General features: G+C 54.9%; 5 protein-coding genes across 5 annotated transcripts; 2 read left to right on the top strand and 3 right to left on the bottom strand.

Moving 5' to 3' along the window:
- The first annotated feature begins 202 nt into the window (after positions 1–202).
- akuA (putative DSB repair complex subunit Ku70) lies at positions 203–2717 on the top strand. The gene is made up of 5 exons (XM_025677370.1): positions 203–1104; positions 1155–2001; positions 2062–2165; positions 2217–2441; positions 2495–2717. The coding sequence occupies exons 1-5, from the start codon at positions 547–549 to the stop codon at positions 2600–2602; spliced, it is 1842 nt and encodes a 613-aa protein (XP_025522693.1). The 5' UTR covers positions 203–546; the 3' UTR covers positions 2603–2717.
- Positions 2718–4704: 1987 nt separating this feature from the next.
- Positions 4705–10049, top strand: BO86DRAFT_238479 (putative nuclear migration protein (ApsA)). Its single transcript, XM_025667072.1, has 3 exons — positions 4705–5341; positions 5399–9857; positions 9909–10049. Exons 1-3 carry the CDS (start codon positions 4931–4933, stop codon positions 9983–9985), a joined length of 4947 nt encoding a protein of 1648 aa, XP_025522692.1. The 5' UTR covers positions 4705–4930; the 3' UTR covers positions 9986–10049.
- Positions 10050–10981: 932 nt separating this feature from the next.
- On the bottom strand, positions 10982–13249 carry BO86DRAFT_451437 (DNA helicase ZGRF1-like domain-containing protein). Its single transcript, XM_025676861.1, has 2 exons — positions 12607–13249; positions 10982–12519 (listed from the first exon to the last, which is right to left on the bottom strand). Exons 1-2 carry the CDS (start codon positions 12966–12968, stop codon positions 11205–11207), a joined length of 1677 nt encoding a protein of 558 aa, XP_025522691.1. The 5' UTR covers positions 12969–13249; the 3' UTR covers positions 10982–11204.
- A 227-nt stretch (positions 13250–13476) lies between these two features.
- On the bottom strand, positions 13477–15757 carry BO86DRAFT_451436 (BAR and SH3 domain-containing protein). Its single transcript, XM_025676860.1, has 4 exons — positions 15469–15757; positions 15067–15384; positions 14898–15014; positions 13477–14851 (listed from the first exon to the last, which is right to left on the bottom strand). The coding sequence occupies exons 1-4, from the start codon at positions 15577–15579 to the stop codon at positions 13562–13564; spliced, it is 1836 nt and encodes a 611-aa protein (XP_025522690.1). The 5' UTR covers positions 15580–15757; the 3' UTR covers positions 13477–13561.
- Positions 15758–16334: 577 nt separating this feature from the next.
- BO86DRAFT_324788 (uncharacterized protein) lies at positions 16335–18962 on the bottom strand (the record flags this gene model as incomplete). The annotated part of the gene is made up of 1 exon (XM_025668494.1): positions 16335–18962. One exon carries the CDS (start codon positions 18960–18962, stop codon positions 16335–16337), a length of 2628 nt encoding a protein of 875 aa, XP_025522689.1.
- Between the last annotated feature and the right edge of the window lie 1766 nt (positions 18963–20728).

The raw sequence follows: 20728 nt of genomic DNA, 5'->3' as shown, positions 1-20728 counted from the left end.
GGAGACGGAGCTTGGCTGCCAAACCCCCGATGCACCAATCACCACCACCCGAGGGTCATCCAAGTCTCATCGAGTCTCAATTCATCGAGAATTCGAGATCCATGATGATCACATGATGTTCGTGTTTCCCCCGCGTCGGTCTCTCGCCCGCCAACCCGCGCGTCATCGCGACGCTACTGTATCCGTAGTGGTTGGAGCTTCCCGAACAATCGCCCAGGCAGCCAAACCACACTAGGCAGATACACCCACCCTCGCTTGACACATTTAGACATGGAACTTGAATGATTTCCTTTTGATTTCTTTCGGTCCTGGTAAATCATTGATGTTCATTCAAACTCACTCTAAACAACCTCAATTATGGCCGACAGTAATCCACCACGAGACGATGAAGTAGGCGAAGAGGAAGAAGAGGAGATCGATGAATCCGTACATCCTTCCCTTTGGCTTCAGGCCTGCCATCCTTAATGCACCAGCTAGGCTGATCATACATAGAACTACAAAACGGTGAAAGATGCGGTTCTCTTTGCGATCGAAGTTAGCGACTCGATGCTCGTGCCTCGCCCATCTGCCGACCCCAAGAAACCCGTGGAAGAATCGCCAGTCACCGCGGCCTTGAAATGCGCATATCACTTGATGCAACAGCGAATCATTTCTAACCCACAAGATATGATGGGGGTTCTCTTGTACGGGACGCAGGCGTCCAAGTTCTACGATGAAGACGAGGGTAGCCGAGGCGACTTGTCCTATCCCAACTGCTACCTCTTCACAGACCTCGACATCCCGTCTGCGCAAGAGGTCAAGGACCTTCGCGCGCTGGTTGAAGACGAAGGAAAAGCTAGAGACATTCTCGTGCCGGCAGAGAAGCAAGTGTCGATGGCAAATGTCCTATTCTGTGCCAACCAGATCTTCACATCCAAAGCGCCCAACTTCCTTTCACGACGATTGTTCATAGTCACCGACAACGACAGTCCTCACACTCAAGACAAAGCTCTACGGTCTGCCGCGACAGTGCGGGCCAAGGATCTGTATGATCTCGGAGTCACCATTGAGCTCTTCCCCATCTCCCAGCCCGAACACGAGTTCGACAGCTCCAAGTTCTATGACGTAAGATCCTGTCTCTGGCGGAATCCGTGCTGTACTGACTGGCTGTGAAGGATATCATCTACAAGACCTCTCCGAATGACCCCGATGCTCCTGCGTATCTACAGCCAGACTCCAAAGCTTCAACGGCTACTGGGGATGGGATTTCCCTTCTCAATACACTATTGTCCAGTGTCAACTCAAGATCCGTTCCTCGGCGCACTCATTTCTCGAATATGCCGCTGGAGCTGGGACCCAACCTCAAGATCTCAGTGTCAGGCTATATCCTCTTTCGGCGGCAAGCGCCCGCCCGCAACTGCTATGTCTGGCTGGGAGGCGAGAAGCCCGAGATTGTCAAAGGCGTCACTACTCAAATAGCCGACGACACGGCGCGCACGGTGGAGAAATGGGAGATCAGAAAGGCCTACAAATTCGGCGGGGATCAGGTCGTCTTTACCCCCGAGGAGCAGAAGGAATTGAAAAACTTCGGTGATCCGGTCATTCGCATCATAGGCTTCAAGCCCGCTTCGGCGCTTCCCTTCTGGGCGAACATGAAACATCCTTATTTCATCTATCCGTCAGAAGAGGACTACGTGGGTTCAACCCGCGTGTTCTCCGCCCTGCATCAGACGCTTCTGCGACAGAAGAAGATAGCCCTTGTCTGGTTCATTCCACGTAGGGCTGCCAACCCGGTCCTTGGTGCTATGATGGCTGGAGAGGAGAAGGTTGATGAGAACGGCGTTCAGAAGTATCCCCCTGGCATGTGGATTATGCCACTTCCGTACGCCGATGATGTTCGGCAGAATCCCGAGACCACCCTGAATGTGGCTCCGGAACCGTTGATCGACCAGATGCGGGTTATAGTCCAACAGCTGCAACTCCCCAAGGCCTGCTACGAACCTCTGAAGTACCCAAATCCATGTAAGTGTTTGAACTGCCCTTCGATCCGCGCATGATTGGTCATACACTAAACTGTTCTAGCATTACAATGGCACTATCGCATCTTACAGGCGTTGGCTCTAGACGAGGATCTCCCCGAGAAACCGGAAGACAAGACCGTGCCGAAGTATAGACAAATTGACAAGGTATGATCCTTCGCTAATGGTATTGCGACTTTCACTAATTATCAATGTTAGCGCGCTGGGGACTATGTGCTGTCCTGGGCCGACGAGCTGGAGAAGCAGTACGCCACGATTGCCGTCGAGAAACCCGCATCCAGCACCCTGGTCAAGCGAGGCGCGAAGAACCGAGCCCCCGAAGACGAAGAGTCCAGTAAGCCAGCTAAGAAGGTCAAAGTGGAAGCCGACAATAATATCGAGGAGGAGGTGCGGCGACATTATCAGAAGAACAACCTGTCGAGGGTAACTATTACGAAGCCCCTATGCTGTGTGTGACTATGCTAATATGTTTGCAGCTTACGGTGAATATTCTCAAGGATTTCCTCACGTCTCATGGACGCTCTGGGGTGGGGAAGAAGGCAGATCTGATCGATCGCGTGGAGCAGTTCCTGGAGTCTGGATAAGGGGTATTGGAAAGAAGGCATGATTCGAGGCATTACGATTGTACAGTACTTGTAAGCGGATAGGATATAGGGATTTATTGCATCATCATTAGAAAACAGATATGAACGTCCTATCAAATGATATCTAGCCAATCTAGACCACTTCAAGATGGCTACAGTTAAAGGCATCGAGCAATCTCGCTACCCCTGATTAGGGAGGCCCCTACTTGAAGCCTGGCTGGACGATCGACCATTGCTCAGATCGGTCGGGTAGCCCACCCAGCTACCTTGGAGGTCTTTCTCAGTGACATCATTGTTTCGTTGCTGTACTGTGATACAGACGTTGAGCCGAATTCCACCGAGGAGGTGGAGGAGGTGGAGGAGAGGACGGGGATGCTTTAGACCAGGGGCACTCCCACGGTTCGCCCCTGGCCAGAAAGCTTGGCATCCGAGTCCACCGCTCTAGCGGCGTAGTTACGGTGTATGAGTACTCCTGTATCTCTGGCAGTGGTCATGATTGTTGTTGATCTCGAACTTGCCCAAGCCCAAGCAATTCAAGATTGTTGGGCGACTATGGTTACGGCTAGGCGGAAGTTTATATCAAACCTACACAACCGCAAGGTGAGTCGGTGTCACTCCCTGCAAAACCTTAAGATGTGTATGAGCTGCAGCCACGCAGCATGTCAGTCCACATATTGAGTAGCAGATGCGGTCAACTCGGTGAGGTGTTCCTGTCAAGTGACGTACGCTCGCTCTGTTCTCGATCTGGCGACTGCAGCTCAGTTCCGGGTCAGGTGAGGTCACGTGTAGACATAATCGAGTGACTGAATCTGAATGTAGCAAACAAATCAGCCAAACAAGGCAAACCGAGCAAATAAAATCACTTAAGGAGGGCCAACCTGTCAGTCCAGGATTGGATGCGTCAATCTGGTTCTGGTTCTGGTTCATGCCGATTGTTGACATCAAAATAACCTATTGTAGACCTACGCTGGTTCCAAGGTTGCTCCTGACACCCCGTAGATAATCACCGGGTTGATCCCTTTTCTGTCTCTCTTTTCCGCTTCATTTGATTCCCTCCATTTATGGATGTCTGGACCATTGAGTATTACGTATCAGATCAATGGTTTGGGCGTCGTTAGTATGCCTGGATTGTCTCCATTCCACTGCAATAATTAGCCTGGTGTGCTGTGTATTCCTGAGGCCAGCCAAAACTACCTAGTACCCCTGCCGTCCTTCCTTTCCTTCGCTCTCCCTTCTCTCACTCCTACTTGCTAGTTAACGTTAGTCTTCTCCTCCTCCTCTTCTCTTCTCCTCTTCTTCCCTTCCCTTCCGTGTGTGTGTGTCTCCCCGCCCAACGAGTCGTCTACCGTCTCGTTGTTCCACCCCCTCCCCTCTCCGGCACTGCCTTTTGAAATCACTCCCTCACTCACTCACTCACTCCCTCCCTCCCTCATTCTTCATTTCTCAACTCACCCCCCTTCTTCATCTCCTCTTCTTTTTTTGCTTTCTTTCTTTCTCTCTTTCGCAATTAATCACCACTCTTGTCCTTCCTTATTATTTCCTTTCTTTCCTTTAATTCAATTGATCCTAATCTTATCGCCCGAACGGCACGTTAGGTGGCCGTTCATCATCGCACCCACCCGCTCCCCGTGGCTGATTAGCGCACTGCCTTCGTTTGTCGCGCCTGTCGGGCCTTGCTTGTTGCGCCGCAAGACCCCGAGAGCATCGCCCGCTGCCTGGTCCCGAAGGCTGAGCGATTGGACTTGACGATCTGGTTGGCCTGCATCCTGATTCGACGCACAACGAGGTCACCTTGCGTCTGCAACGCGTTTGTTGTCTGGCCTTGTTGTGGTGACGCTTTCCCGGTCGCACCTCGATTCTCTCCTCGGAACGACATCTAGCTGCATTCTCAACCCTTCGGCTCGATCAGCAATCTCGATCCCCTCCAATCCGTCTTCCAGTCGCCTATAGACGCGTTCGCTGCGTGGACTTGCCGACCCGACCGCGCGCATCCCTTGTGTCGCTCCACTGCCACGCACGGTTCGAAGCCCCGGTATTTGCGGAGCCAAGTTCGCTGGTCGGCTCAGTAAACAGAACTCACAGCCCAAGGAATCGACTTTGAAATAATCCGACGGAAAATTGAGCGCAAGCTGGAGGATGATTCAGAATTGATACGACGATACGAATACCGAGGCGACGAGTTACGCGGGATACCCACGGCACCTGAGTCTTGTCTTCAAGACCTCAGACCGCAACTGCGGCGAATCCATCCGACCGTTCACCACAATCTCCTCGCACTTGGACCACGATCCTGCCCCGCCGGATGATAAATAACGAAGTCCCGCCAATATGTCTACGGTCGAAGATCCTTTCGTCTCCCATGCCAGGGAGGGAATCGCTTCTCGCGATTCGCACAAATACTCCTCCTTTGACACCCAATTGTTCAGCCTGAATGCGTCCTCCCCCGCCCAAGCCAAACGGGCGCTCGAGGCCCATCTGGCGGAAACGGAGCGCCGGCTCGAAGAGGCAGGCAAGCTGGGAACGGCCCTGATCGAACAGCAGAAACAGCTCGAGGAAAAGCTGCGAGAAGTGGAGCAACAGCAGGAGGAGGGCCAAATTGGCCCGGACCTACGTCGAAAGCTCGTGGATCTGGAGAAGGAGTACAACGAGATTGGCCGCGAAACGGCACGCGCATTCCTTGCCCCGAAGCGTCTCGCCAGCGGTGAAGATAGCCACTTCGGAACTCCGCATGAGCAAAAGGTAGGGCGCATCCGTTCTGATGTTTCTTGCACACAACTAATGACGCTCGTTCTGTAGTCACCCATTAGCTCCGCCCTCTTCGCCGGCCAGGCCACCAACTCGCCCAGTAAAGTCAGCGTTCCGTCACGAAAGCAGCGCAATCAGCCTTCCAACCGGGTCCATGACATTGAGTTCGCCACCGAGATTTCCACCTCCCTCCTCGCACAAGTGCGCCAGTTGCAAGCTCTCCTTGCAGAGCGTGAGGATGCCCTCAAGAACGTGAATCTCGAGAAGTCGCGCCTCGAACTCGAGGCGGAGGGCTATGCTCAACGAATCCGGGTACTCGACGAAAGCGAAGAGCGCTATAAAGATGAGAATTGGACACTGGAGACTCGAACCCGCGAGCTGATGACAGCTGCCAAGGAAGCAGCCGACCGAGAAAGCAGACTCAATAGCAGCCTGGGTGCTTTGGCCACAGAGAAAAGCGCCATGGAGCGGGAGCTCGAGGATCTGAGACAGGCCAATGCGAGGCTGATCGAAGATCACACAGCTGCTCAGAAAGCCAACGATGCCGAGATTCACGTTCTGCGTCGCCACGTACATGCTGGAGATACCGAGAAGCTGGCGCTGCAGCAGAAACTCGAGGAATTGAACTCCCAGAATGAGGAGCTCGCCAGGGCAGTGGCCATGCGCCTCCGTCAGCAAGAACAAGAGCTTTCTCGCGAAGTCCATCGGGATCAAGACTCAGACGACCAAGACCAGTCGACACCCGAGAACTCCCCGCCGCCGTCTCCCAACAAGTTCACCCCGCGACACAACCACCTCGAAACGGAGACCTTGAAGAGTTCGCTCGGTCATGCCCACCGCATGATCCAGAATCTCAAGAGCACCATCCATCGTGAAAAGACCGAGAAAATTGACCTGAAGCGCATGCTGCAGGAGGCCCGCGATGAACTGGAGACGAAGCGCCGTGAATCCACTGCGCCAACCGGTCCGCTCAGCAAACGCCAGAAGACCAAACCTGACCCTGCACGCAAGGCCGCACGGCCCGATCTGCTGGGTGCGGGTCGGAAAAGAGCGGAGATTGAAATCCATGAATCGGACTGGGAAGACAATGCCACCGACGCCAGTCCCTCTCATAAAGCCGCTCTCAAGGCCTCCCGGGCCCGTTTGGGAGGACAGTCATCTGAAGAGCCGAGCGACGCATACCAGACCGCTACCGAAGCCGACGACAACTTTGAGACAGCCACCGAACGAGGAACGGCCACGGAAAGCGAAGCTTTCCAGACTGGCCTAGAAAGTATGGCTGATGACAGCACGGATAGCGGCGAGCTCACGGAGACAGATGACCGGCTCCAGAGGACGCCACGCGGGCGCGTGTCCTCTTTCACGATGGCCAAGACCCGCGACAGAAAGGCTTACGAGAGTACTGCATCCAACTCAAGTGACGAGGACGTGATCGATGAGGAAGGCTTCCCATCGCCTAGCCAAATTAGTCCTAGGTACAAGGTAAGGAACAAGAGGAGTATCGTGAGAAGGATCCGTCCGTCTGGCGAGGCTCCCATGGCTTCCAATAGCAGGCCCTCCACCGCTCGCGACTCTCCAGCCACAAGCTTCATGCAAAGCTCAGCAAGCCCAGAGGGACAGAGTCTCTTCATGGAGCTTGCTGAGTTGGATGGTGACGATGACCAAGAGGGTGACTTTGGACCTCCGATGCGCTTCGACACGGCATCCCAGGCCTCGACTCCGCGCATTCTCGCCGCTTACGATTCCAGACGGCCATCAGAAGCTGTTCTTGACACTGTTTCAAGACCTCTAATGGTTGATTCCGGTATGATGACGGACCCATGGGAGCCCGCCGTGCCTGCTGCAGTCACTGCAGTCCCTGCTATCGAGGAAACGGTTAACAACGTACAATTATCTTCCTCGAATCCAGCCACATCTGATGCTGGCACTGCGACGGAGCAAGAGCAAGCGCCTGAACTGGTGCACGCTTCAACGCAGTGGATCGTCCCTGGATCCGAGGCAGTCATCGCCGAGACCCAGAGAGAATTAGAGCAGCCATCCGCTCAGTTGCAGTTGGAAGTCTCCTCTGTTTCTTCTGAGGAGACCATTCCATCTCCACCAAGACGCCCTCATCTGGATACTGCATATGCTGTCGGAGTGACGACAGAACCCTCTGCCTCCGTCATCCCTCATCCGCCAAAGGTGGCGTTGTCTTTGATCTCCTCCGCTTCTACTGAGCCAATCGTTGCGAGTGTCCCTGAACCCGAACTTGCGTATGTTCCCAACGTGGCGATGTCAACAGTTTCATCTCAACATACCCTGCCCGTTGTGGCAGCCCTCCCTGAACCTGCGCCGGTGGTCGTCGTTGCTGAACATGGCACCAACACTGAGATTGTGGAGCTCACTGTCTCGTCAGTCTACTCTCTGGACACCGAGCCTGTCGCGGCCATTCCCAAACCTACTCCGGTGGTCGAGCCTGTGTTCATTGAGAAGCGCGTCGAAGTCCAACGGGAGCTTCCACCGCTGACTCTATCATCCATAGTCGCCCAGCAGACGGAGCCTGTCCTGGCAGTCGTTGAGCGGAGCGTAGACCCAGAGCCTGAGAACATTGTGGAGGGAGCCCAGGAAGTCGAGCTTCCAGAACTGGGTGTATCGTCGATTTTCTCGCAAGAAACCGAGCCTATTTTGGCTGTTCTGCACGCATCGGCTGAGCCGGAATTGGCAGTTCTGGGTGAGCGAGAGGTTGCCGAGCCCAAGCTTCCAGATTTGAATCTTTCTGTCATCGCGTCGGAAAGCACGGAACCAGCTACACCACAGTTGGACGAGGCACCAGTGGTTCAAGCTCCTGAAATCTCACTGTCTGGAGTGCGCGCGGTGGAAACGATCCCTGTCAAACATGTCCCGACGGCTGTTGTTGTGCCCCCGGTTCAGCTGACCGATGAAAATGCGCCACCGGAGCACAGCATCCAAATGGTCAAGGGTCTCCCTGCTTCCGAACTACCATTGCTTCTTGTCAATGATGATAGTCCAAGCAAATATGCGGCCAGTGGTACAAACGGAACGCCAGACTCCACTCTGCCTTTGAGCACCATTTCTGGCAATGCTGTCCCACGCCACACACGACAGCAATCATCGAGTCGGGTGGAACGGACTGACCAGGGTGCCCAAACAATCCTCTCGTCGAAGCAAATTGACCAGATTCTCATGGATCGTGTCACCACCCGGCCACTATCTCCTCCGGACAGTGACAAGGCCAAGGAGCAGAACACCTCACCGTTTGCCACACCCCGAGCACGCACTCGTCCCACTCATCAGTCCTCTCAATCCTCTCTCCCATCCCATCAGCTCAGGCCAGGCAGTTCGCTGAGCCATACCTCAAGCATCCAGAGCCACCCGCCTTTGCCCACCGACCACAAGGAGGCTATCATGGCGGCTGAGAAGCGATCATTGGACCAACGGCCATCTTCTCCAAACTTGATGGGTCCGCCCCTTGCCCCAGCTTCCGCTCACCGAACCAATGTAAGCCAGCGCCCACGGACTCCCAACGAGTCGGGTCTCCAAGTCAACTCGATGTCTACTACGACCTCCCGCGTCAAACTCAGAAGCGAGAGTCACAGTCACATCTCACGGAGGTCGTCGGTTTCATCCTTTGCTTCTGAGATCGATGAGCGGTTTGCTGCGCAGTCCATCGGCCCTCAGGGTTATGCCGCTGGTACGGACCCGAGGATGATCCAGGCTATCACACAAACGATGATTGGCGAATTCCTTTGGAAGTACACTCGCAAGACTGTCACTGGGGAGGTCTCCAGCACTCGACACCGACGCTACTTCTGGGTTCACCCCTATACACGTACGCTGTATTGGAGCGCGCAAGATCCTCAGACCGCTGGCACACGTGAACTGAAGACCAAGAGTGTTCCCATTGAGGCTGTCAGGGTCGTCCCTGATGACAATCCTTATCCTCCTGGCCTCCACTGCCGCAGTCTGGAGGTGGTTAGCCCAGGCCGCCGGGTTCGGTTCACAGCAACCACCAGCCAGCGGCACGAGACGTGGTTCAATGCACTTTCGTACCTCCTGCTGCGCAACTCGGCAGAGAATGGCGAGGAGCATCCGAGTAACGCTTCTCTGGAAGACATCGATGAGTTCAATCCCGAGTTCCGCTCACGCTCCCGCCAGACCTCGAGACTCTCCTTCTCCTCTTCGCGCAGTCGGAATGCACGGAACTGGCCCAAGGAGCGGGCCGGCTCCACCATCTCATCGCGCCGCACATTGACGCCGGGTCGAGGCTCCCCTTCGCTTGCCTCCCCCTCGTCCTTTACCGAGCAGAGGAACGGGTCTAGCTCCCGCCTCAGCACGATCCTGAACACGACGATCAAGGGGTCGTTTGGCCGCAAGGGTCCTCGTTATGCCAGCTCGAGTGTCCATGAGGGAAGCATTCACACCCGTGACAGCCAAGATGACTTTCGGCACACGATGGAGAGGCAAGAAAGCCAGGGTGACCGGCTCGAGAACGTGCGAGCTTGTTGTGATGGTATGTATACTCCTCGACTTGTCATTACTGTTCACCAGCTAACTTGACCAGGCAAACATGATGTCAGTGCCTTGTCTAGGACAAGCAAATATAGCCCGCGGGTGAACCGGATTCATTCCCATCATTGAACCTCCACCACTTGGAGTTGAGTTGCGTCGCGCGTCTATTGGCCGGGCTAATCATCGCCCCGAAACCCGTAGTTTTGCGTGTGTCTGCACGGATCTCTTTCATTGCATCGCCATTGTCATCGTACTGTTCACCCGACGGGAGTACCTTTATAATGTCTGGAGTTTGAATAAGTGCACACTGAGCGTCTGGAACTTGCATACCCTTGTTCGTCAAGGGCGAACTCGTCTCGTCTTGTTGTTTTCCCCTCCCCGGGCTCCAAACCCTTCTTTGTCTCTCTATATTTACTCGATTTTAATCCCCTCGCGGGCGGCCGCCCCATCCATCCCTCCTCCTCCACTCCCGGTGCCCGGTTGGCTTTTTGATATTCCTGTCATTCTTTTTTACTCTGTGTTTCCTTTTGGCTTATTCATTGCGCTGCGCTTTTTCTCCCATCGCATGAAAACCACCAACCACCTAACTTACAACCCAACCCAACTTACACACTTAACCTACCTACCTTTATCTACAACAAACACCCACTAGTGACGGTGATATTTTCCTTTTCTTATGTGGATTAACCTGCTGCTTGGCTGGCTTGAGGAGGCAATTGACACTCTTTGAAAGAAGGTTTTGATCTTGCTGTATTTCCCTGACGGACTGACTGACTCACTGTATACCTGGGATTCCTTTCCTGCTACTTAATGGATTGCCACTCGCGCACAGACACGCATGGATCTGGTTGCTTGGGGGTGTTTTCTTGTAGGCCTGTAATATGGGTTCGTGATGTATGTGTTTTGGGAGGGAGGTATATACCTGGCGGTGCGGCGTGTATTGTGCCCTGTGGTTGTAATGCACAGGCCTATTGTAGGCTAGAATCTCTGTCGCAGACAGTCAACGAGTAAGAAATGATTTAGGGACCGCCGCTATGGTGTATGCGTATTTCAAGGTATTGTGGCATGGTGGTAGAGTGTATACATGGCTATAATATAATTATTCTAAGAAATGCAAAAGGGTATCAATCATAGGTCATCAGGACACAGAAACAGAATATCTCAAGGAAAGAGCACAACCCGAAAGTAATATCCTCATCATCCACTCACTCGCATCCTGCAGAGCACGAGCAGGATACATATATACCGTAGATATACAGCTCTCCTTCCATTACTCCGTACCCCTGTTTCATCCCATCCTCCCATCAATCCCCAACCCAACCCAAAGTAAAGAATACGATGAAGTGAACTAAACAGGCTTCGCCCGCCCCGCGGGCCAGAAATCAAAGAGATCCAAGGCCTCGCGGGTCCAGGGCCCTTGGTCGAAGGGGTCGGCGGGGTCTGGTGGGATTGCGGTGGTGAAGGCGTTGCAATTGTTGGGTCTGTGGGCGGTGGTGGTGGTTAGGGCGGTGGGGTCGGAGTAGGACTTGCGGAGGCTGGTGTGCGTGATGTTTGGTCTTGGGTTTGGGTTTGGTTTCGGGGCTGTGTGGTTTCTTGGGAGGGGTGGGATGCGTGGTGGTACGTTGATGAGGTCGTTGAGGATGGTTTGGGTTGAGGTTGAGGGGGTGAAGTCGTGGGGTTTTGGGGGAGTGGTGGTTGTAGGTGGTTGTGCGGGGGGTGCAGGGGGTGGAGGTTCTTTGTTGGTTCTGGGTGGAGCTGGAGCTGGAGCTGGTTTCTTAGAGGGAGCTGGTGTTAGAGCTGGAGCAAGAGCTGGAGCTGATGCTGATGCTAGTGAAGCTGGTTTGGCGAGTTGTCCGCCGCCATTGGGGAGTAAGGCTGAGTACATCAGTTTCTTGCGGGGTTTGCTGGTGGAGAGTCGGAGAAGGACGGGTGGTTCTTCTGACGTGGAGGTGCTTTCTTTGCGTGTCGACGGTAGCTGTGGAGGATTGCTGCTCTCTTGGCGGGTTGCTTGTGGTTGTGGAGGAGGATTGCTGCTCTCTTTGCGTGACGTCTGTTGCTGGTGTAGAGTACTGTTTTCTTTGCGCGACACTTGTCGCTGTGAAGGAATAGTACTCCCCTCCCCGCGAGACATGCTCTTCGCAATAGCAGCTTGCACACTTGTCCTCGAGTCGGCCGTTTGTCGTCCAAGATCGTGGCTCGGCAGCCTTGTGTAGGTAGCGGTAGCGGTAGCAGCAGCAGTAGCAGTTGAATTCGACACCGACGCAGTAGACGAACCCGTCAGGTCAACGACCGCCGGCCGCGGTCGAGGCTGAACCGGCTGAGGCAGCACACGACGAGAAGGGACCTGCTGGTGCTGGTGCTGGTGCTGCTGCGCAGACGATCTTCCTTCCAGTGCACCCGAACCCACACAATCAACCCTCTGCCGTTTCGCAGCGCGCACAGCCGACCACTCCCCGCCCCCGCGATCCGGACCCTGCATAATCCGCGTCGCAGCCAACCCCGAAGTCCCCGCCCCTGAGCCCAAGCCCGTCCCCCCCAAAGTTGGCATCGTCTTCCTGATCCCCAGCAAATCATTCAAAGACCGCATAGACTGCTGCGGCTGCGGCTGCGACCCCGCCAACCCAGACATTCTCAAAGGCGACCCCGCAACCGAACCCTGCGTACTCCCACCAGCAGCACCAGCAGCACCAGAACCAACCCCGACTCCCCTCCTCCCGACCCCATCCCCCCCAACACCCCCACCCGCAGACCCGTGGGAATGCGACAAAACAGCCCCCAGATCCGTCTCCGACCGCCCAACGGCCTCACAGACCTGCACCAACACGCCGCGATCCAGCTCGAGCTCGTCGCCGTCCTGCACGGCCGCGTCCTGGCGCCAGTGCAGATCCCCGATGAAGTTGCCGCTGGTGTCGTAGGCCATGACGCGCTTGTTGAAGGTGTGGTAGCGCAGGTAGCCGTCCTGCCAGCGCTTGGCCTTGCGGCGCGTGTCGTGCGTGAAGAGGCAGCGGTGTTTGATGACCGGGGCGGTGTTTTGGGTGAGCGGGGTGGTGAAGGTTGGTGAGGTGGTGGTGACGCCCGAGGGGGTGGGGGTGGGGGTGGAGGGGTACGTCATTGTGTGGGCGTCTTGGGATCGAGCTTGGGATTTGAGGGAATGGTGGATTGTGTGTGGTTGGTTGGTTGGTGCGGAGGGGGTTTGCGTGTTGCCTGTTGCTGTTGCTGCTGCTGCTTTCAAGGTGGTGGTGGGGGAGGAAGGGTCTGTCCAGGGTGGGGGACCCTGTTCTGGGGGACCATCGGATTTGTGTGCGAGGTGGAGGTTGTAGGTCGTGGTAAATGGTGTAGCTGCTGTTGATCGGTGGTGATGGGTTCGAAAATAGAGGAATCGGACAAGTGGTGGGCGTGGTGTGGTGGTTGCAAGAAAGTTGGAGAAACCGACGCGGAGAAAAGATACTGAGTAAATCTCCCGGCGGCCGAGACGCGCCTGAGGCTGCGGTCAGTCCCGTGCCTGAGCTGAGCCGAGTATACACTCTTGTTGACTCCCGTCTCCTACATGGGCACTCTCCACTTCAGAGCCGAATTACTTTCAGACCACGTTGACTGTTACTCAGATATAAAGCTCTTTTGAGAATTGATAGCATCTCAAGTCCAAACGACTCCTACAATGCATTGTGATTACGACTTTTATCCTCTCCTCGACCACCGCCACACTCACTCCACATAATTAGCCGGAAAACTCCCCTTGACGCCCCTCAGCTCCCCCTCCCACCAGTCATCCGTACTCTCCGTCTTCTTCAGCACACGGATCCGGTCGCCCTCCCGGAACGACAAATCCCCCGCCCCCTGGCCCCCGAAGTCATACAGCGCCGTCACGAACAGCGCATTCTGCGAATTCAGGCGTGGCGGCGGAGGCGGAGGCGGCTTCTTCTTGCCCGCTACGGCAGACACTGCCGCCCGGGATGGCGAGGGAGATGGCTGGCGGTTGCTGCTGTTCGAGCGGTTGAACTGATTCGCTCGGGAAGCAATGGAGGATAAGCCGGGAGAGATACCCGCCGCCGCCGCAGGCGACAGGGAAGATGCCGATGCAACTGGGGTTGACGACTGAAGGTGGTTGCTACTGTTGGACCGACTGAAGTAGTCCGCACGAGCCGCAACGGAAGAGAGCCCGGGAGACACTGCTGCCGCAGCCGATGCTGGAGAGGGTGACGTATGCTGATTGTTGCTGCTATTTCGACCAAAGTAGTCGGCTCGTGAAGCAACGGAAGACACTCCCGGCGACGGGGAACGGATGTACTCGGCCGCAGAGACGTACGATTCAGCTGCGGGAGACGAGGCAGAGGTTTGGGGCCCTGATGCTTGGGGGGAGAGATGGTGACTCGAGCTCGAGGGGAGATTGAGGGATGACGTTGAGGCGGCCGGCATGCTCGACAGCTGCGGTTTCGGTCGGGGTATGGGTTTCGGCTTCGTTTCGAGATTCGGACGGGGCTTGGTATCGTAGGCGGGCGGTGGTGGCATCGGAGGAAGCTTAGTCTGAGCTGCCGGAGGCGCTGAAGGCGGGAGTTTGCGCTGCACTGCGGCGGGATTGGGGGAAACGGGCCGTGGAGGTTTTGGTGGCGGCGTTTCTTCGTGGGCGCCCGGTGAGCGGCAGTAACTAGAAATTAGATTCGCAGGGCGACTGAGATAATTATGGCCGTTGCGCTGATGTTCGTCCACCGGGGACATGCGAACGGTCTTGCCGTTGGCGATGCTAGCGAAACTTTCGGCTTCCTGCTGGACGGGCAGATGGGCGCGCTCCCAGTCCTCGACGATATGCTCCATTGGCGGCGCGGGGACCGGGAATTGTTCCTCCTGGCTGTACTCCAGCACCACGGTGTAGTAATGCGCTAACATACTGTTTTGGAGCTCAATCTGAGTGGCCAGCAAACGGGGGAGCAGAGAGAAGGCAGCGGCAATTAGCGGCGGGAGACTGTGCCGGAGTTGCTCATCCGCAGCATTATAGTCCTGCTCCTGTCAGACCACGTCACTGCGAGGATTTGTGGCGACCTACCTCTGTTGCTTTGGCGAGGTCACCCTCAGCCTTGACGAGGGCTGCATTGTCGCGATCCGATCGTTTCGTTTTCTTGGTGTAATTATCCACGCGACTCTGGTAGCGTTCATAGTCGAGCTGGAACAACTCAAATCAGCATGGACCACTCAAAGGTGGCGGAGAAACACACTTTACGATCATCCCGCTTCTTGATCGTCTTCTTCATCGGAACCAGGTACTCTCTGGCCTGGGTTGCCGGCTTGATCATCCGCTCGTCCACGGCGGTGATATCGGCCAGCAGCTCTCGCCGGAGCTCCTCGTATTGTTCCCGAAGCTTATTTGTCCGCGCCAGGGTTTCCCGTGGCGTCGGGGCGGCTTTTTGGCCGGTGGAGGAGTCGGAGGAACCGAGTATCGGAGCATAGAGGGCGTTGAATTCGGCGAGCATGCGGTTTTGGTGGAGGAGAAGCGAGGACCAGGCATCGCGCCATGCGCTGGTGAATTCGATGATCTGAGGGGAGCGAGTGACGGCGGGTGGCCGAAAGTTAGTTCCTGTGCTGCTGCGGGGAGATAGATGGTGGGTTTGTTTACATACTCGGCCCAGAAGCTTGTCAGCTTCCTCGAAGTCTTTGAGAAGAATCGCGACCTGGCTTTCGTCGGCGGACCGCTTCATGAAGCGGCCGAACTGCCTTTGCATGGACTGCATCGTGCCGCGTGGCCCCTCGGGGGGGGAAGAGGGGAGGGGAGCAAAACGAGGGGAACGGAAGGGGAGGTTCAGTGATGGGCCATCCAGGAGGGGGAGCAACAGTCTTAAGGAACGAATCGAATGCAGTAAAAAGAAAGAATTCCACCTATGTAATCATAAGAGCCAAGGAGAAGAAAAAGAAAAAGACAAGGATGCCAGTCAGACGCAAGAGAGAGGGAGAGGGAGAGGGAGAGGGAGAGGGAGAGGGAGAAGGAGTAAGAAGATGACGCAGCCACAAGTGGAGGAGGAAGTGGTGGTCAGTTAGTTAGTCCTGTTAGTCCTCAGGCTGTACTGTATCTACTCCGTACTAAGAAATGTTTCAGCCTGGCTGGGCTGGCCGCCATTGTTCCTTTTGGTGCCTTTCAGCCTGCTTTGGCCCGCCGCTAAGCTTCTGGCTGCACAAACCCCGAACCCCCCTCTACTGACTCCCCAAATTAACCCCTGTTTCTTCCTGAACTTGAAGGGAAAACAAAAAAAAAAAAAAAAAAAAGAAGGAAGAGAAATCAAATGATATTCTGAACTCATAGCACGAACATATACAATCTGTTTGATTATCCATTGCTCATAGAATAACTATCCATAGCCACCCTGAAGAGCATGCATACATACATCTATGGAGGAACAAAAAGTACGGCTCACAAACAATTCATCAGCCCAAGGCATAAGTGTCTTGTTCTTGTTCATAACACAAAACAATATCTCCAGGACCAAAACCGCTAGATGAAGGCACTCATAGCACCCCCATCAGTCGCTTCCACCCCAGCCTGGCGTCGTCGGCTCTCCAAAAACATCTCCACCATACGCTTGCTCGATATGGGCGAGCATGAACTTGGCGATGGAGTATCCTGACCCTTCATGTCATGGTAGTCGTTCTCGACTTTCACGTTCTCATTGGTTAGCTGTCGGTGGTCGCGATACCCTCGACTCGTTCGACCATGCAGGGACCTGGAATCCCGCGCTGCCGGGGGGCACCTGGCCGGATGTCTGCCGTACGTTGCACTCGCCATCTTATGAGATACTCCTCCAGATTTGTCTCTTCGCGGTGTCGGGGACTCGGGCATGCGGAATCGGTTTGATGGAATTGTTTGCATTGGCGACAACGCAAAACTGTCCCTGCGAGAATCGATTTGACTCTGGAAGGGGCCGTAGCTAATCGCATGGTGGGTGAAGCTTGGAGACATCGGTCTAGAAGGCAGCGGCGGGGGCGCTGGTCCGTCGTTCTGCTCTCTTCTCGTGGTTACTACGGTCTGAACACTGGACGACCGGCTGAAGGGACGCGAAAAATTGCTAGTCGAAGTGACCTTGCGATCCGACCACATATCGTCGTCGATAAAGACACCGCCTTGAGCTCTCTCGATCCAGCGAGTGGAAGCTTCGCTAAATAAGTCATCTTCATCGCTTTGGATCTGTGCATTCTCGCGATAGTGGGATTGGGTGGGGTTGAGATTCTCAATTTTCGCAATCTCCGTGTGCATCCATTGCTTCCAGTCCGCGCTGGGCCGGGCCGATGCTCGACGTGAATGAACTTCCGGATAGTGCTTCGGGGAGCTGTAGGTAGCTCGGTGAGTGTCGTAGATTGTAGCCGTTCCTGGCTCGTCTGGCAACTTGGAGGAAACCTCGCCGTTGGTTGTATCGAGCGACTTGCCGCCGGTGGAGCGAGAATATACACTGGGAGAGTTGGAAACTGCGTCAGGACTCTGATGATCGGGGGTACCTAGGCGTCCGGCGGCTACCTCCATAGACGGCTTGCTGGCCCTTGTAAGAGCAATGCCCTCGTTACCAGAGGTCAAGGAGGTCCTCAATCGGTTCTTGCCAGGACAAGAGGATTCTGGGAGGCACTGAGTGGGACACTGTGACCGTCGCGGCGGAGTCTTCGTGCCGGCGTTCGCGGTGATGAAGGACTTGGATGATGGGATGGATTCATCACTAGGAATCATACGGACGGTCTGCCCATTGTGACGCACAGCTACTGAGGCAGCAGGCGTTGGGACGATGCGATGCTCTTTGACATGACCAATGGCGATGCTTTCGCTTGCATCCGGTGCTTTGCCCTCACCAATCCTTCTCATCAAGGCGGAATACAACCGTTGGCTGTCAATCTTGGTTGTTGGCCTGACAGAGCTACCGTGGGAAATGGGGCTGTTTTCATAGGACGAAGCACCTGCAAGGGCCTGTTCCGAATGAACTTTCTCTTCAATTACCGACAAATGGCTTCGACCACCTATGTTGCCGGTCACAATAGTATTTGCAACGGTCGAGTCTGCCCAGCTTGTCACGCGAGAGCGACTCGTAGCCACGCTTTCTGAGCTTTCGGCAATCACGGCGTCTGGATACTGTTTCGTGTGTACATAGGCTTCAAGATGAGTCGTAGTAGGAGTGTGGGGGCTGTGCGTTACCCAGCGCCCAGTGCCCCGTTCATTGACACCTGTCCCTGTCTTGTCCTGGTGGGATGGAGAACCCCCCGGCGCCACGACTTCGCCCGCAGATGGTCTCGAAAGACCCAAGACCTTCTTGATTCCTTTCTTGATGGACGAAGAGAGAGATCTCGCTTTTCCATAAGAGTGAACGCTTCTGGGCTGGGGAGCCGAAGGCGTGCCAGCAGCACCCGCAGCCGATGCGGTCGGACGAAGCGTTTTTCTGAATGCTCTATGCTCTCGACGAGTTTTAGGCACAGACAGCCGCGGCTGTTCCGTCTGAGGGGAGTCATCTGCCGACTGCTGTTGAAACTGATTGCGAGCCAGGTCAATTGCCGTGTCATGACTCTGCACATGCCGTAGCGGACCAGCCGGCGGCTTTTCCCCGCGAAGAAAAGACATTGAACGCCGCAAGGTGCCATAAGTGCGTGCCGTACGCGAGGCTTGCTCGCCCTCAGTAATTGTAGCATCGTTCAAGGGGGAGGAGACTCCGTGAGACATGCGCGAACAGCGTTGTCCAGTGGAGAACATGGATCGTGACTTGCGCAGACGTCTATAAGACGAGGGCAAAAAATAATCTTGGCTGTCGAAACCCTGAAACTCGCTTATGGAAGGCAGTGTCACAGACGAGTAGTCCTCGCCGTGTGTGCTGGAGTCCATGGTAACTGAGGAGCGAGAAATTGCGCTGTCGAGGGGGCAATTGCTTGCGTTTTGCCGCGATCTAGTATATCGATGGCTTCTAGAGGGCACTGCCATGCTTCCAGGGCCGCCCAGAGCATCATACGAGCACTTGGAGCGCAGCATCGCGAGAGAGGCAGCTGTGGTGGCGTGTTGTCTCGCGACAACAGGATCGGAGGTGTCGCTGGAGACGGAGCTGTGGTGGCTTCGCCGGACGGAGCGCGCAGATTTGGATCTTCGCAAGCGATCCATTGTTCTCGACGACGGAGAACTGTTCACGCAAGCGGATAAGCTGCAGAAGTACCTATATCAAGGTCTTGTGATATTCACTAAACGATGTGTGGATTGGAAGCGGGACGCTCACGGCGGGTGGAGACTGTATGCTCGTAGGTGCCATCTTGCTGAGGAAGGGACGTTTGGGCGATTGCATGTTTGGGAGATGAGGCGCGTTGAATGCGCCTTCCTTAAGCTCCCACGACCTTACTGGAGCTCTTGCGAAGCACATATAATCTAGAGGTGCGAGTCGGATGTGGTGCTGTCCACATGGTTGCCATATGAATAAGTCGTGAATTCAAAGCTCACGATGTAACCGTAGCCTCTTCCTTTGTGGCCAAGTGTTTTGCCAGGTGTTTCGCATACAAGTTATATCTGATAGTCTAGTTGATAGAAACTATGCCATGGATTTGTGACTTGAGGTGCACTTTCAACGACTCACAATACCGTGAGAAGGTGGTCCATCAGAACCCAGTAATTACTAGTACATAAACACAGGACATCTCTATTTATGCCAAGCATCAATTGACCAACCACAACGACATGACAACTTATCTGATCACCGTATATAAAGCGAAAGTCATCCGAGTCATTACAATCCCTCAACCCGCCAAGCCAGGCAACACAGTACCAACTCTCTTGCCCATACTGACCAAGAAGAGTCTGGAACCCCAGGGATGATCCCCACCGCCGCCTCGACCGGTCTCGACCCTTTCCTCCACTCACCTCACATAATAACCCATCCCCAATACTCCATACATTTATACCCCATCCCAATCAGTCCACCGAACCTCACCTGTCAAATGCACTGTCAAAGCTCCAGCCGGCACCCAACATCCCAGTACCGTTCTATCCTTGTAGCCCACATTTAGCCCCCAGAAAAACCAAACCCCGCCATCAACTGGGGGCCCGGGAATGCTCGAACCAGTAAACCCGAGCACATATACTGTACATTACCTCTCCCTTATACCCACACCCCGAAGGGTTACCTCTCTCTAACCTGGACGTTGAAACTTATTTACCATTACCCCCTGCCTAGTCACCCTGGCTCCTATAATATGTACCGTGACCTCGTATCCCCAGAACCCACTGGACCGCACCCATCGCTACTAGGTACTTCTATAACCAACCCAACATCACCCATCTAGACCCATCCAATCCAATCCAGCCACCACCCCGACGGGAAGTAAGTACTAACAGTGCATTGCATCCCCCCAAGCCAACGCAGAGCAGATCATCTGCAGCCAACACCTACCTGCCAAGTCACTAGCCAGTCAACCAGCCAGCCAGCCAGCCAGCGCGACACCTAGTCAACCCGCACGGGAAGACCAAGGCAGGGCTCGACCCACGGACAGGTCTAGACGCCGATCCCGGCTGCATATGCCACCTACACACCACCCTTCTGCCGAATAATCGATAATAATAAGACGTCAGGATAAGAAGATCAGTGCGCCACCGCGCAGCCATCAGGGTTGATGTCGATGTCATTGACGAGTGGGGTTGCATGGTTTTGCTCGTGTTATTGCTTACTTTGCTGCAGCGGGTTGTCGTCTACGACTAGGTCTTGTTGGAAGGGGAATGACAAGATTACTGGTCTGTAGGTGGGTGCATTTTGTTGTATTGACTGGATGAGAACACTGTACACTACTCCGTACACGGATGGAGTTTTCCACGTCCAGTGGGCTGCGTGCGTATCTGCACTGCGGTCGTCGCCGTTCCTCGATCCATGCATGCATGCAGCAGCA

Source organism: Aspergillus japonicus, assembly GCF_003184785.1.
Source record: "Aspergillus japonicus CBS 114.51 unplaced genomic scaffold BO86scaffold_89, whole genome shotgun sequence".
NCBI classification, from domain to species: Eukaryota; Fungi; Ascomycota; class Eurotiomycetes; order Eurotiales; family Aspergillaceae; genus Aspergillus; species Aspergillus japonicus.
The sequence above is the reverse complement of the archived record's forward strand: the minus strand, read 5'-3'. Positions and strand labels throughout refer to the sequence as shown.